The sequence below is a fragment of the Perna viridis genome, chromosome 11, assembly GCF_037379345.1.
Source record: "Perna viridis isolate PV_CMFRI_1.1 ecotype Kerala chromosome 11, ASM3737934v1, whole genome shotgun sequence".
NCBI lineage: Eukaryota > Metazoa > Mollusca > Bivalvia > Mytilida > Mytilidae > Perna > Perna viridis.
Window position 1 is genome coordinate 19,234,925 of NC_142455.1, and position 18,198 is coordinate 19,253,122.

Genomic DNA, 18,198 nt, shown 5'->3' on the forward strand with positions numbered 1-18,198 from the left:
TTTTGTCGACATTTGTTGCAAGCACACAATGCAGGAATGTGAAATTATTTATACCCTACCGGATAGTACTTTAAAAAAACCTTTTTTCTTGCCTAAATATGCCTCTACGAAAATATGTATGTCATATCATAGTCCTAAAGATGGTAAATCCTATTCGTTGTCTTTTTCGTTCTTTGCTGTTAATTCTAAAATGTCACCTTAAGCGCTGTATGTTGAACACAGATTGTTTTACTTTATTTATTCGAATGAGAGCTTATAATTCAGAAGAGTTCATTAATTGTTTTGATCTCAGTTAGAATCATCAGTGCTTCTGAAAGTAATACGAAACTTAACTTTGAATACAGAAAGTGTCATAAGATAATTGTATATGTTAAATACTAGCTGTCAGAATTTATTTTAATTATTCATTTTGAGGGAGAAACAATGTATAATTCTACTGTTTCATATTTTTTACCAAACAATAAAAACGATCATTAAACAATTCTTGGGTTTTCAAAATATATATATTGATTAAATTTAAATGACTTTCATTTATTCATCAGTTTATAAGTAACGAAAAACGTGGACAAAAAAAGGGAGAAAAAAGGCTTATCATACTTTAATTTTATCGTTAGATGAAATTTTAGCCCTTTTCTGTCTAAGAAAATGACAAAGTGTATATAAAGTGTGGCACACTAAGAAAAGAAATCAAGAGATTTTAGTGCATTATCTTAGTATTTTTAATACCCAAATATAACAATAAAAGTTTTTATAAAGTTTGCCTTTTTAAGATATTGATTCATCAAGTTTAGCTGAAATGCATCATGAAAAAATAGTGGAACATTTTCCTGCACTTTTTCCACATATAAGCAGTCAAAGTAAAAAATATCTACCTCAGAGATGCTTCACGATAAATTCAAACAGCTTTTCGATTGTTTTCTCAATGTACTAAATACAGTTTTAGCAAAACTGACTAAATCTGGAAATGATGTCCCCCCCCCCCCATTGCCTGATTCTTACACTGAATGCTACTTAACTATGAAGAGGAAAAATGATAAATTATCGACAGAGAGAGAGTGAGAAGGGGGGGGGAGGTTCCATTCAATGAAAGTGGTGAATGACAACAAATTCCTTTAAAAATGATCTTTATGTTCTGTAGAAGTGAGTAACATTTTACTTGGCCATAAAATTTGAAAATATAAATATAACTGTGCAAAATGCGTGTAGTGCGATAGCTTGTCAAACGTTACGTTCATTACGATAAGAGTATTCTGATTATCCAGAAGGGACGTTTCACCCAAAGAATAAACTCTCTCCAAGGGATTGTTTTTTTTTTTCATTAAAAGGTGACACACAATGTTAACAGATGTCAGCTTGGTTGTGTAATGCAATATAGGTCTAAGAACATGCGTAATGCTATGTTATTTTTAGTGCAAAGAAAACTGATGATCAGAGTTTCAAAACTGATAACTATGATTGTAATATTACAGAGGTGATAATGTGTATATGATTTTACTGAACAGATAGAAATATCACTAATTTAATGTGGAATGCGGAAGTGAAACTGAAAAACGAATTCGATATTCATTTAGATATGATATAATGTCATACGAAAATAAATTTTCAAGATAAAATCATTTTAAGTGTTGAATGAAAAATAAATGTTTGTCAGTTAAAAATGAGAATGATCAATATGGTATTAGTAATGATATAAAACAATTTTTTTCTTAGGATATGAAACTCAAAAACAGACACTATTGAACATTCCATGACCAACCTTGTTTGTCCAGCCTCTGGTATTTGACGTAGTTTTGTTATAAGTAACCTCACAATATTGCACAGGAAAATAAAATTCAGCTACAAAAAATATTTTAAATAAGACTTCTGATGCAAATGTGCGTCCCTAATAATCATTATTTGTTGAAATTTATAGAGATATTTTTGTTCTATGAACTTTAAAATATGACGCATTCAGAGAAAAGTCATAGATATTAAGTAATTATATATCAAATGACGCTTTAATGAAAAATACAATTAATTAATGGGGATATTTTCAAATCAATTTGAGAAGGTAACACATTTGACAGTTTGTATTCAAAGCAAATTGATACAATTTTGTTTCAAACGGAGAAAAGTGCAATTTTGATAATGCTTACAAATATAGAAACCACAACAGGGGCAAACATTATCCACTGTAAATTGCTTGATTCGTGCCAACATCTGAAACAAAAATAACCTCAAATTTAAACACTAAAACGTGAACATACGAAAAAAAAGACGATCTATATACAAAATGTAGCGAACCGAATAAAGTAGATTTCTACACCAAAGAACTGGAGATAAAAGATACTGCAGACATTGCATAGTCTCATATATTGACCTACAATTAGAGATTGGTGGTAAAGTAAAACATATATTGATCAAACTATACGACAAACGCAAAGACTTTTCATTCCTTATCGTCAAATTTCCTTTCACCTGTGGCAACATCCCTTCAGCGCCTGCGTATGGAATTTTCATATCACAATTAACACGTTATGCTAGAGCTGCGTAACTACGAAGACTTTTTTATTGCGCTAGACTTCTTACAATTAGGCTTCTGCAACAGGGTTATGTTGCTACAGAAGTTTTATGGTCGTCATCATGAACTCGTGCATCGTTACGGTGTATCCATCTGCGCCATGTAAACTGATTTGTTCAACGTGTCATAGTTTTTCTTTCCTCTTTCGTTTACCCTGTACTTGACTATTTATGAACAACTCGGCGGTTGTTTCCAGAAAAGCAGAGGACGCCTACCCTACCGGTACGCATGGTCCATGCTCCAAGTTTTTAGCGGAGCCTCAGTAGCTCGTTTTCGTTTCTTACTTTGTATGTATTATTTTGGTTATTTTATGTTCTTTGTGGTGTGTGACTGTGTTCCATGTCTGGTCTTTGTGCCTTGATTACATTCTTTGGATATCCGCTAGATTCTTTGTTCTCTTGATTACTCTTTCACATACACACAAAAACTGAAGATAACGGAAGCAAGACGTCACACACAATATAAAATCTAAAGAACTAGCAATATACAATATACAACACGATCGTACATTTTTTTTCTATAACATTAAAAACATTTAATGTACTCTCAGATTCTATAACTGTGCGTCCCTAATAAGCATAATGATATAATAATTAATAAGATACCATAGGCGGATCCAAGGGGGACAAGGGGACCGCCTCCCTTTAGGGCGAAAAAATAGTCAGTTATATAAGAAATTACTGGGCCTTGACAGAGCCAGAGCCCCTGTTAAGCTAATCCGAGCGCCCTTCTTTCGACAATCTGGATAATTACATAAAAACCATTTATCAGCATATAAATATTATTATTTATTAAAAAAAAATCAATTTTGTTTTAACAGGATGATAATGTGTTGTGAACTATTATAGGTATTCCCCCCCAAAAAAACAACTAAAGTCCATTACAAAATATAAATAATATGATCTTGGGATATCAACAGTTCCCAGTATGACCTTGTGATATCACCAGTTCCCAGTATGACCTTGGGATATCAGTTCCCAGTATGACCTTGGGATATCACCAGTTCCCAGTATAACCTTGGGATATCAGTTCACTAAAATGACTCTGTAATACTATTGGCGATACAAGTGACAAAATTCATACGAAAATAACTATTCTATGTCTGTATCGGGGATACTCACGTTATATTTTCAGTATCTGATAAGGCTCTCGCAGCTGTATAGATCCCAACTAATACGACAGGGCATACTAAAAAGAGAAAAATACGATTGTTAATTGAATACCGATTGATCTTTTAAATAGAAAATCATGTTTTAAGACAAGTTTATATTTTTATTACTGGTGAAATGCGTGTACGAAGCTGTTTAAAGGAAAGTATTAAAACTGTAAAAAAATCAATTGAAACAAGTTTCTCCAAATAATAATAATTCAAGTGTTATATCATGATAGTCGTGACATTACAGAAATTGTTTTAGTTCATTATGATATTTAAAACAGTTTCAGAACGTTTTTGTTGATACGTAGAAAAGCGATTGAAAAGTAGAAAATAAATGTGATAGTTCTGTTCAAATTGACACCAGTTTTGAATATACAGCTTCGTCCTGTAACACTTATGTACCGATCCATATGACATTCAGAAACTACCAATAATGGATTTATGGTACAGCAAAGAAACACCGAATAGAAAATGCCTTTTGGGACTATATATGTCACACATTATTGCGTCATTACAATGAACTAATGTCACAAAAAAAACTTATTTCATTATATTCATTTATTTTACAATGTTATGAAGAATGTTTTATGTTATTTCAACAAAGTTGATATTTTTGGGTATACTGATATCCTAATGCCCTATACCTTTCAAAGTATGATACAAATACAGTGCGATTATGGTTTAGGTAAACAGTGTAACATGATGTTATATATCAACGGATTATTCTAAAGAAACCCTCTTAACTCTATTTATGGTAACTTTGGTTACAACATTTGACAAAGTAGATATAGTTAACCTTTTTTATAGTTCTACCATTTACTATTCAGGGATCGAGATATTCAAGCCAGACGTTTTAATGGTCTTCAACAGCAGAATTAGTAAGGTAAGAATAATTATTCTCATCCATACCAGCCAAATCTATCTCACTATCTAACTAAATCATTAACACTCATCAAATATTTTTTTATATAAATGGGCATGGTTAATGCAAATTTACAACCAGACATTTAGCCTTTTCCCCTACCATTTTGAGAAGACAAGAAAACACGTTTAAAACGTCTGAAACTTATCGAACAAATAAGATAATTTTTAGGTTGTTTCAGCGACCATCCAAAGTTTTGGAACATATTAAGTCATGAAAGATTTTAATATATCATTTTATTCACATTTCCATGGTTTGTTATTAAGCAGAGCAGGTCTGCGTAAAATTTACTGGAACATTGATGAATTTTTTAAATGTGAAAATTCTTTAACAGGCATTCAATTTGGATGGGAATTGACTAAAGCTTCTCAATATCATTTACAGATCTTCTGACATTTAAAGAAATGTTTTCAGTCAGTGTTTCGTAAAGTTAAATTAGTGATTGGCATTACAAAAATGTTTCAAAGTTGATTAAACACGTCGTTGTCAACATAATCGCCTTGGGTTTTTTTATTTGTCAAACACAAGCCTTGTATTTCCTCATTGATAGGGTCCAGGAGTATTCCTTTGCTATTAGGCATGGTTGACATAGTAGCACTCAAATGAACACTGGTACAAGTTTTTTAAGTGTTATGTTTCAAGGACTGAAACATCAAACTGCATGAGATACATCAAACAAAGGATGTGGTTACAGATGTTAGTAGAACTGCAAAACAGTCAGACAATTGATGAACGATAATAGGAACAATACTATCTATAGGGGAAGATGTTTGAAGCGAAACATGTAAAGATAAAATGGTAGACTTATATGTTTATGTTGTCTCCATCTATAAATAGCCTAGCTTTTACATAAGTTTGAAGATGCCTAAAGCAATTAAAATGACAAAACTAATAGCCATTAGTAAGTGTAACATTTTTGCGACTATCCTTAGAAAACAATTAATCTTTCCTTTTCGAACGCAGAGGTATAAAGTGACTTGATGCTCTTTCTCGTATATTTTAAACTATCGACAATGCGTTAAAGTCACTCCTTTGATAAATGGTGATGGGAGCAGTTGCTTAATGGCCCAAAGGATGATAGCTATTAACCTCCAGACCATTAAGACACTTATGCGTGGTAGGAAAAGATTAAAGGCATTAGGACTTAATTTCCATTGCATGTTTTACTCCAAATAAGTGCGTAAATCTTTGAATTTAGTTATACAAGAATCATGCAGAGACTGTAAATACGGTTATTCAAGGTAAAACAGTGCAAAATTCTATAAGTTTTATCCAGACTGTTTCTGATTGGGATTCTCGAAACCAATTACTGTTCTAAGATTAATTTTTTTTTATCATTGTTTTCCTATACATTATGTATTAACTTAGTATTTACAGCTTTGAAAAACAGAGTTTTCAATTTTCCACAAAAGATTAATTATATAGGTCAGAAATATTTGGTATATACTAAGTTTTGTATGTAATGTAACATGTCGTTTCAAGCTCCTTGTGTGAAAACTTTCTTTGATGTTTTGTTAAACCTTTTGGTCATGTATATTTTCATGTTTATTCAAATGCTAGCATTGATCTAATGTTTGTGACATGTTCTTGTAGTTTATGTCGTTTGTCCACTAAGTAGGCGCATGCGTACTTCATGCGAGTTAATGACGTCATATAACCAAAAATATGTATGATTTTGTCATTGATTTGGCTCTCAGATACCAGGTTTCCGCCGTGACTTCTATAACATCGAAATGTAAATCGATGATTTTTTATATGCATTCACTAAGTTAGATTACGTCACACTTTTTCCGCCTGTTTATTGCATTGACTTGTACCTAATATTGCATTTAATGCACTAGGGATTAATTTTCAGACAATCAATTCTGCTGAATTGACACTCCTGTGAACTTACATTTCCTAAGGGAAATCTACTGTGTATAGGATAAGATGTATAATAATCATGATAATCTCCTAAGATCAAATCGTTAATTAAAGAATATAAAGTCTAATGAATTATATCTGCTAGTTCATCAGATCAAGTGATAAATAATGGGAGTCTCAGAATTGTTTTGTCACCTTATACTGGCATTATGCACCTATCCAAGACCAAAGGCAGTACATGTATTGTCTGAATGCAGTGAAGGGTATCTCCATTTGACTTATATCGAAAAAAAGGCAGTCTTCAGTGCTGAAGATCATTACTGATATAAACTTTAACCCTACCGCAGATTTCATGCGCCTGTCCATAGTCAGAAATTTTTGGTCATTAATGTGTCATTGTGTGTTTTATACTTATTTAAGTCCTCTTGGTGATCTTTTAAAGTATTGGCTAGTTTCTATTAAACCTATACACTGGTGCATTTGTTACGTTTCCCCATAATCTTTTTTTTATTAGACGCAATTTTATGTTAAAGTTAGTATTACTTGAAACCCATTTGACTTATACAAAGACTGTTTTAGTTCGATAAGCAATAAGAAAAATGAGAAGTCGAACTTTTATCTAAAAACCAATTAGTTTTACATCTGAAAACCGTATGCAATGAATAGTTATTTGAAGTAAGTTATTAAAGTAATACAAATTAAATAACAAGGAAATATCAAACATAAAATTAACTTTGCACTTAGAAAGTCTTGATAAAGTTTTCATTATTAGAAAAAGAAGATATACAGACAGAGCTAAACCTTCATTTTCAAATCACTACTCATTTTTTCCATTTCGATTTATTCACCAACAATGATTATATATACCTTTGGAACCATGAAAGGTTATCTCAACTTTATTTGCCATTATTTCTCCTTTTATATCAAACATTACTTAAAAGAAACATTTTTCTAAAGAAACCAGGAAATTATTATTTTTTTAGATTTTTTTAACACTGTTCAAACATGCATTGTTAAACAAATTGCCCAAAAGGTCAGTTTTCATTCTGTTCTCGGTTTTTGTAGTTCAAGTTTGTAAGTGTTATTGTTTGTTTAAAAAAAAGGTCTGATAGATGTCAATAAAATGCAGGTATTCCTTACCCCAACCAATGACCATACAGATGATAACAAGCCATTTCCCCGTTGTAAAAGCTTTGACCATGATTGTATGTAGATAAACCCCTTCACAAAACATCCAGGCAAAATTACATACGATGCAGTATTGTGTTATAACATGGAGCGCCACACACCAATACTGAAATAGACAAATAGTCCCTGTGAACATGGTTTAAACATGGAGCACCACTCACCAATGCTGAAATAGACAAATAGTCCCTGTGAACATGGTTTATACATGGAGCACCACTCACCAATACTGCAATAGAGAAATAATCCCTGTGAACATGGTTTAAACATGGAGCACCACACACCAATGCTGAAATAGAGAAATAATCCCTCTGAACATGGTTTATACATGGAGCGCCACACACCAATGCTGAAATAGAGAAATAGTCCCTGTGAACATGGTTTAAGCATGGAGCACTACTCACCAATGCTGAAATTGAGAAATAATCCCTGTGAACATGGTTTAAACATGGAGCACCACACACCAATGCTGAAATAGCGATACGGTTAATTTAAATGTGTTTAAGAAATGAAATCAATGAATATAAACGTATCATTTTTCGCGAGTTCTTTCAAGTGAACATTATGCCGGGTATCAATTTTCGCGGTTTAAAAAAATATGTAGCATTTTATACTGTTAAAAATTGACTTTGCGTATTTTCTTCTGTCCATCGCAAAAATAAAGAAAATCAGAACACCACGAAAATAAGTGCTTTTATAGTACTTCATTCACTAGCAGTTCTGATAAATCAAACCAAATAAAAGAAACAGATGGATAATATAGCTCTGTATATACTCCTTTTTCCAATCGTTTTTGCAAAAAGATAAAATGGCAATTTTTATAATTTTGAAATCCGCATATGTACTTTTTTTGGTTAATATTAAGTGCATACGACTATTATGGTGACTGCGCAGTTAATTTGAAAAATGTGAAAATATAATATACTGAGTTACAGTGTATAACTGGGCACAAATCATATACAACTGTGCCCAAGTGAAGTATTATTGCTACGTTTGTATATCTATTTAAAGTAATTATGTACAAAAATAGTAAATTTGATCCAAAACCTATAAGAACTACAACTGAGCTATTTCAGACATGTTTGCTAATAAAAAAAAATCTAATTCTGTATCTGGCAAACACAGATATCTACAAAAAGATTTATTTTGCCCCGGAGAAAGTTCTAATTCTAAAAAAATATATATATATGATATCTGCACTTTACGCTATGATGAATTAGAGAGTACTATTCTTAAGAAAAAAGTCAGGGCAAATTCTTAGATATGTCATAAGCAATAAAGTAATCTTCAGAAACATTATAAGAATTGAATGGAAGTACTAACATCTTATAAAGTTGCATTATAAGTGCAACTCTGTCTTAAAACCTGGCAGAAGCTTACGCAGATTTCTTAATCCCATATATTGTTTTTTTTATTGGAAATCCTTCAGTAGGCCTAATAGAAACTGTATTTATAAACAAAAATTGCGAATGGAAGTTGTCCACTGGAGAAATCAGACTTAACATGTGGTTTAATTCTACTACAGAAAAGTACATGAAAATTTCCCGGCAGACACTATAACCAGTCAAAAATAGTTCACGGTACTTAGCAGATCCATGGTAATTTACAGGGGAAGAGTTGTTTTTAGGAGGTAATAAATGTATCAAAACAGTTTCATTGATCATGTTGATGAATCACCCCTGCCTGGTTTTTAGACAAAACAATACTTTAATCATACGGACGGGTTTGTAACTATATTCTACCGCATAATTCAACAATTAACTGACGAGTAAAAACAAAACATTAGCTTCCTTAATAACATTGAACATTTTTAATTAAGGAGCTACTGATTTGATCAAATGATAGCTAGTTTTTTTATTTAGCAGGTAAGACTGTAATTCAACGACCAACAGTAAAACCTATCCAAACCAAACCATGAACAAACCGAAAACGTGTCTAATCTAAACACGCTTTGAAGTCGCTTCAGTTGAAATGTATTTTGGAACCGAACACTTGTCGAAGATTGGACAAACTCCATAGCCTAATAAGGGTTTGGTTTAGGCAGGGTTTACTATGATTTAAGGAGGTAGACCTAGGGTAAGGGACACAACTCTTACAAATCATTGGAACTTTTATATTTACCATTTCACATCAATCTAATGTTAACAAAGTACATTTGTAACTTGGACCGATTTCATTCTGTTTCAAAGGAAAGCTTTAAAGGCTTAGGTGGAATTGAAAATAATACAAACATATCACTGATTTCAAGAGTAATATTCCTTGCCCTAGATGTACCTCCATAAACCGATCTCATTTTAATCATTAAAACAGTTTACTCACAGGTTGGTCGTGTATGACGTCTCCATCCAGGACCACTAGGACATAGTAAAGTATGTGCATTATAGCTGTGATAAGATAGGAGATAAAGAGATTCTTATGGAGGGTGATCCGGTCACATCTCAGCTGTCTAAAACACATAAATTTACAAACATCAATTACAAAATCTAAAAATTAGCAATCATAAATTGAAAATTGAACTTGGCAGATATACAAAACCAACCTAAAACACCATTAGGAGATTGGATTTGGGAAAAAAATGTTTTTCAGACGAAATAGAAACAGAAGAACAATTATTGCTTCAATTCTTCTTTTATAATAATTTAAGATATAAATATATTGAAAACAAAATATTTTTTCTTCTTTTCATAAATTTAAAAAAACTATCATAGATACATTAATCAGAAAACAAAGATACCCTATTGGATATTTGTAAATTCCTACTAGAAGGTTACTGCTTTTGGATAGTTAATGCATGATTAATACTTCATATTTTTAATGTTTTCATTTAACCTCATTTATAGATTTATACTTTATATAATCATTTCGTGTTCATTTTGTTTGAATGTCCTTTATGGGCTCCTGATTTGGATAAATAAAATCCTGAATCTTAAACCATACAAATTGTATAAAGAAGGCTTAACCCGTTTTCATCAATTGATGAAAATTTATTTACTGATGAAGCTTTAAGAAACCGATGGCTTTGTATTCTATTTTGTTTTGTCAATTTGGAATACACTGTTATATTGTATGTGTTTGCATTTTATGTGTTTAAACGAAGCCAAGAGCAACCAATCATGTTTCATAATACATTAAAACTTCGCCCAAAGCAAAAAGGGCACTTTCTTCATTTGATTTTAGTGCAGAGGAAAGGTCGTATCAGCGCATAGCAATCAGTAAAATGACGTAATGTGTTCCAGTGACCATATCATCTCATAACAGAAAACTAAAATGATTAGACATCAATTCGAAATAGACCAATCAAAAAAACGAAGTGAACTTCCTTACTTTCTAATGTGGTTAGCTAACAAATTCAATTGCCACTTTATCTTGACTAGTTTACAAATTATAATGAACCTATTAGAATGGTGTTTTCGCCTGCAGGAGGAATTTAAAGTCAACTAATAAACCAAAAGTCTGTCAAAAACAGGAAATAATGTACTTCAGTTCCAGACATGCACTCAAGTCATAACATTCGAAATAAAGATTTTCTTTAATTTAATTGACAATGTCTAACATGTATTAATCGATCAGCCATCAAATGTTATTTGTAGATACGCAGTTCTCTCATGCATCATATACTAGAATAAATTTTTCAATTCTTTCAGTTCTTACTTTGTATGCAGTTCTCTCATTACTTTTATATTTTCCATTGTTCTCAATAACTTTTGCAGTTCTCTCATTGTTTATATTATTTGCAGTTATCTCATTGCTTACATATTATGCAGTTCTCTCATTACTTATATAAGTTTCAGTTTTCATATTGCTATTATGCATGTTGTACTTTACTCTTATATTTTGCAATTAATTGAAATGAAAATTAATAATTCATTTATAGGTTCAAACTTGAATTGACTTTTTATCTGTGCAAACAGCTATATCGTTTCACAATTGCGATTGTGAAGTAAGTCATTGTAGTAGAAATGTGTAGAAATAATATATTTCATTGACTAACGTTCAAATATTAGCCGAAATATGATCAAAACTGACAATACAATACAAAATACAAAAGTGCGCCAATACGTGATTTAGCCGTTCAATACGATATTTAGTCGTCCAATATGTTACATTGGCCTGTTTAAAATCCATATTGGCCTAGGCAAATATGATGTATTGGACTAGTTAGTCAATGAAGGTATTCCCGCGTAAAGTTTCCATATTGGATGAGTCATTGGTCCTCGACTTGCAATATTGGACTTCGGCTACGCCTCATTTCAATATGGCTAGCATCGAACCAATAACTCAGCCAAGATGGAAAACCTTTTGCAATAAAACTATATTGCAATGTACTGTAAAACATGTCAAAACCCAAATCCTGTTAAAACTGATTCGGTTAAGACAGGTATTCCGTTTAAACATATTAAAATATGAAGGGACTTTTAAAAGTGTCTGGTTTAAGGAGGTAGACATAGGGTAAGGGAAATATCTCAGTAAATCAGTAATATGTTTGTATCATTATCAATTTTACCAAATCCTGTCAAGCTTTCATTTGAAACAGAATGAAATCAGCCAAAATAACTTTGATGCTTAAATCAGATTGATGTAAAATGCTGCATGCAATCGTTCCAGTGATTTGTAAGTTGTGTCCCTTACCCTAGGTCTACCTCCTTAAACAGGTCTCCGAATTATTCTGGGTTCGGCTCAAACAAGTTTCACTGTATAATAAATATAACTTGTCACAATATCTATTTTTGATTTCAATAACTTTATCTGGTGGTAATAATGTGTTGTCTTTTTGAATTGGATGGTAGTGCCTATACCAAATCAGGATCATTGTTTCAAACTTTCCGGTCTTTGCCTTTTTTGCTACTTTTATATAGATTTTTTATTTTTACTCTTCCTTTAGTCTAAATTTTGTCTATAAGTTTGGTAATATTTGTATTACCCTTCATAAATGTAAGTGTAAAAATTAGTCTCAGGTATCACGTTGTCCTTGCTACTTTTAGACAATTAAAAAGTACATTTCCGTGATCGGAAATTGCTTTATTATGTATATGTTTATATCAACATTAAAGCATTTAAAGATTTATACAGAAAAACAAGTACGCAGACTGAATCATGAAAAAATTTAAGGAAATCACTCTATAAATTCTTGCCCTAAAGTAATTTGAACGATAAATGGTCTATAATTCAAAAATAAAAAAATATCTATAATTCGACAAAACAAGTTTTTTTATTTCAAACTTACATAAATTAAAATAAAAATACTTCCGAAGTCAAATATCAAATACAAACACGAAAGTAAAAGTGTATTTAAATAATAAAATAGTTTCAACGCACCCTCATGATATATGTACATTAAATAACCATGAAATATATGTACAACAATATGTGACGTCATCAAAACTTTAGCCTTGCTTAAACCTTTTGAACCAGAACGAAATAACATTAATGAGTTACTTAGTTGTGTTTTCTTGAAATTTGGAACATAGCACTTAAAGGTAGTCGGACTTTTTCCCTTTTAAAATGTTAAAGGTTTACATTCAGACAAAAACAGTAAAGATTTTTAGGCAGAGGGTGTTGGAATTAACTACGTTGAAAAGGCAGAAAGTGAATAATGTTACATGCGTGCAAAAATAAATCCAAAACACTCACTATCGCATACTTTTCTGACTCAGGTTGTTTTGTTTTATGTTGTTGATCAAAATTAACACAATTTAAGAAAAGTTTTTCTCTTAATTGCTATTTCAATGTATATACTACATGACGAATTTTGTCTTCCTGTATTCTGAACTGAATAAAAGATTAAACATGAAAACTGAAGATAAGGGAAACATGACATCACACAAAAAACTAAACCACTAGCAAATGAACTCCCACAAAAATCAAGGAGAGACACCAGGTGCTTCGGAAGGGCAAGCATGTCCTGCTTCACCAGCGGCATCCGTTATATTGCGAGTTAGTTTAATCTGCTAATCATCTAGCAACGAAAATGCAGGTACACGTATCACACACCTTTCACACGGGTGCGAAACAAATCACTTCAACTAAGTGTCATAGTGTAAACGTAGTAAAAGAAAAGCAATAATAATAATAATAAATAACTATAAATTTTCACTTTCTCAAAATATTCTGAAAATTAGTAACTCTACAGATAGAATATTGAAAGTAAACGACTCATGATACACGGAACCGAGCATTTGTACTTTTAAAATTTATGTAAATTATAATTAAGAAGATTTTTATCAAAATAGAATTTGTATCAAACATGATATCATTAGAAGCAGCTGGCGAATAGTAAGAAGTACTTCTGAAAACAAAAAATACCAATCATAAAACTGGTGTAGGCAGATATGGATATTACTAAGTTGTAAGAAAAGGAAGTTACGTATTACGTAATTTTAGAGAAAAGCTCAAAGCACATTTGTAACTTACGATAAGTGCAAATTTTTACAATAGCAAAAAATGAAAATGAAAAATAAATAAGTAAATAATACAAAGCAAGAAGGGACGTAGATAACTACTATAAATACAACGGAAAACATGCAGTGATAAATATTTCAATGCGTTAAAAATATGGCGAATACATTGTCCTTTAAAAATATTTTAATTAAGCATGAAATATTAGTTTTAATGAATGGAGTCATTAATATATCAGTTAGAGGGAAATGCACTAAAACATGGGAAATGTACCTAAAAATCGTTTAACTATTATTACTGCGTACACAACTTTTGAACAGTTTATGGTTGTTCATTAACCGCTTTAAAATAATATTAAATTAAGTTTCAATATTCTTTGGCATGATGGTATATATATATATACGTCTAACCTTATGACATAATACGTATCAAACAGTCCGGTACGTCGTGATATCGAAGTGTATTTGTGTTTGTGTGTTGACTTACGCTTCTTTAACCGAATTGCTCGTGTCTTTTTAGTTTTCAGTTAAACAAGAATGGCGTTGTAAAGCGATATACTTTAAGTTTGCCAATGTTGCAAGTTGTATATATGACAAGGCATGTATTATAAATAACCTAAATACTGAGGACATATTGGTGTAAATTGCTTGTAGATACTTTCATTCTTACTAATTAATGTTAGGAAATATCCCATTCTAAACAATGTGTCTTTAAAATCATAATTTTCAACTACCGAACTATATCAGAAATTTATTCCTTTAATTCTGTTTTGATATTCATTGATATTGTACGATATTGTCATCTCTACCTCTCTAAAAAATGTACATATAATAACGATTAATACAATTGATAACGAATTGCAATGGTATTGAAGAAGTCAGGCTTTTCACAATATTAAAAGGATGTTAAGACGCTTATATAAAAACATTCCAGCTGCTTGACAGGGTTTGGCGGCTCTAAAAAAGATACAAGGACTAGAATTGTCTACAGATGAAAAGATTGTCGCTCCAAATGATCGCCGCTACTTGATTGTCAGAAATTAGTGGAGTGGTCAACCAGGGGCTTTAATTTAAGACTTTAATGCACCCATTGAGTGCCCGTTTCTAATATGCTAAATTACTTCAATTTGTAATATTTTAAATATTCATTTTCTTCTTTATATCCGGTATTGTATGAACTAGTGCTTCCTATTTTGTTTGTTCGTTTGTTCAAAGATTCCCTCTCGTTTAAGTGTTTATTCGTAGTATTTCTACTTCTTCTTTTAAGAAATACACATTACTTATGGTATTTATTTCCAATGTTGATCTTTTCTAAAACATCGTTCAATTTCTATGTATTAAAAGAGTAATTAAGGGAACCAGTGTTATAGCGGTAATGAAACGTATGTGATACAGGGACAAAGACCGGACATGGAAAATAGACAAACACAACAAAGAACATAAAGTAACTAAAATCATACATACAAAGTAACAAAAGCAAATGAACTAAAAACTGGGAGCATGGACCAGGTGAACCGGTAGGGTAAAACTGCTATCAAATATCAAACGATACTTCCTCTTTTAACAAATACATTTCTTATATCAATCAGTTAATGATGACATAAAAAATCTAAGCCAAATATGTGTCATTAGATAAAGGTTATATGAATGATTGAATGACAGACAATGATGAATAGTTTTGGTGCCACATCACTAGGTATTAATTAAACTCAGTTAAATGAAAAAAGTCTGTTCGAAGATGGACAAAGCATTTTAACTTTTTATTTATTTATCAAACAAGTAAAAACAAAAACGAAGACGCGTGGAGAAACAAGCAGTCTAGTGGACTTACGGACGGACATAGTTGCGAAAAGAAAGAAGAACGAAAGGATAAACTGTAAACCACAGTACATTAAAAAACAAATTTAAAATAAATTGATATCCATAAGCAAAGTCCAATCATTATGAGCGAATACAGTCAAAGATTAAAACTTAATATCATTTCTCTGCAGACATTGAAAAAATGTGCAAAATTAACCTGTGCAACAATGTACCGGTTTGGCAATAAAGAATATTTTAAACCAGTTCACCTAATTAACAGCATGCTTTGGACCTGAAACTTGACAATGAGGAGTTGGATTTTAGTTCATTTGTACTTTGGGAGATAATTTTTTTTCTTCAAAAATAATTAATAACTATGACATTAGAAATAAAACACGTGTTATCCTCGAACATAAACATGAACAGCAGCTTGAATGAATCCCCATTTTCTGTGAAAAGTTATCTACTTAGTTCGAAACGACGTGTTTTCATGGTATTCTTATGTCAAGAATCTGTAAATATAATGAAAGTAGATTGAGACTTGACAATTAACAAAAAACATATACATTACGTTTCACAAAGAAAATTATCATCTGACAGCATGTTTTGACTGGAGCAAACACAATGTATACTTAGGTTTAATGCATCATATAAAAGTACATAAAACCTGCACTTTTTATTTGAAAACATTTTACCTTGAAACTCAGCTAATTCGAAGTCAGTTTGCGTTGGAGTTCCACTGGAAAAATTCAACATGCTTTTTCAAGTTGTTTTAAAGAGTAATCAAGGGAACCAAGGTTATAGTGGTAATCAAAAGAATGCAATCCAGGGATAAAGACCAGACATAGAAAACAGACATACACAACAAAGAACTTAAAGTAACTAAAATCATACATACAAAGTAACAAAAGTAAATGAGCAACTCGGGCTACACTAAAAACTGGAAGTATGGACCAAGTGCACCGATGGGGTAAGCGTCCTCAGCTTTTCTAGAAACACCCGTCGAGTTGCTCATAAAATATATATTACAATAGATTTTTTAATTCTTTGTTTTTAAGAAAAAAATATTCATCTGTCTGAAATATGTTTTACATGTGGTTTTCATGGAGGTCCTTTCAAAGATATGAAAAAAAACATATGTTGCAATTTTTTCTTTGTACCATTAAAAATTTCTCGACAGATATTGCCTTCTTATCAAACGAATGTATAATTTGCATTATAGCAAGTAGATAATTTTTGTAACCAATTTTTATTGATCAAGGACTTCCAATATCCTGCCTTGATCGAGATTCTTAAATCAAAATGAATAAATTATTACGGGATGTAGAAAATTCTCTAGTGGCCCATTTTAACACATACAACAATGGTGTTGCACGGTTGTAGATAAAATAACCTTATTATACACCCACTTGCAAATTGAGAAGTAAATAGTGATGGGGTGTCTGTCTCTCCGTACGTTCGTACTTCCTTTTTTTCCCTTCTTTCCCTTCTTCCGTTACGCAAGTGGGCAGCATATCTCTCCCCTATTCTTCCTACACCACTTTCATGAAATCTTTATTATATGTTCCAATTGTGCACTTCTTTTATAATCGAAATCGAATCACATAGCAAAACACAGACTGTCATTTGTGAATGTGGGGACATGAGGAGACCCATCTCTCATCCGTTACTCCTTACAATTGAATCAAATTTACTAAAATTTTCACAGAATTTGAATTGCATGTTTTCATCGTGACCTGCTACTTTATATTTCGTTCATTATCAATATGGAGGTCAAAGCGTGCATGCGATCAATTGGGGGAATGAAAATAATAGGTTAGTGAGCAATATTACTCACAGTTATTACAGTTTTTAACTGGTTCATGCAATTTATACTCTTCCAACTGTGTACATTTAGTTCTGTGAGGTTGTATAAACCAAGTCGTTGTATTCAGCAAATGTTTTTAACATGTATGATAAATTCTGAGTATTTTGGTAGATAAATGGTATGCATATGACCTGTATGTATGAGTGTAAAAAAGAGAGGAAGGAGGACTATTGGCAAATGAAAGATGATGTGTTTCATTTGTATCAAACTGCAATGTTCTGTTCTTTCCTTTTATTTCTAATTTTAATTGATAAAATGAATTCGTAAATATGTTTCCTTACACTAAGGTAGTGACAAATAGGGTAAATCAGCTCTGTTTCTTAAATCAGCTCTATTAGTCATCAGATAGTACAAATGAAGTTTCTGACATTCCTTAAATAAAAACTCGAAACATATCAAGTGAATGCAGATATCAAATAATAATTATCCAAATCAAGAAGACTTTTAGTA

The 18,198-nt window shown here is 31.6% G+C and overlaps 1 protein-coding gene across 5 annotated transcripts in view; it reads right to left on the reverse strand.

Moving 5' to 3' along the window:
* The window catches only part of LOC148603237 (calcitonin receptor-like), an 83,500-nt gene that overhangs the window by 11,945 nt on the left and 53,357 nt on the right, over window positions 1-18,198 (reverse strand). For all 5 annotated transcript variants that reach the window (XM_088551545.1, XM_088551546.1, XM_088551544.1 and 2 more), the window contains 5 exons: window positions 10,006-10,132; window positions 7,642-7,795; window positions 3,682-3,748; window positions 2,136-2,199; window positions 1,757-1,836 (listed from right to left, as the gene is read on the reverse strand). In XM_088551545.1, coding sequence (XP_088407671.1) covers window positions 1,757-1,836; window positions 2,136-2,199; window positions 3,682-3,748; window positions 7,642-7,795; window positions 10,006-10,132 — 492 coding nt within the window. The remainder of the gene's footprint in view (window positions 1-1,756; window positions 1,837-2,135; window positions 2,200-3,681; window positions 3,749-7,641; window positions 7,796-10,005; window positions 10,133-18,198) is intronic.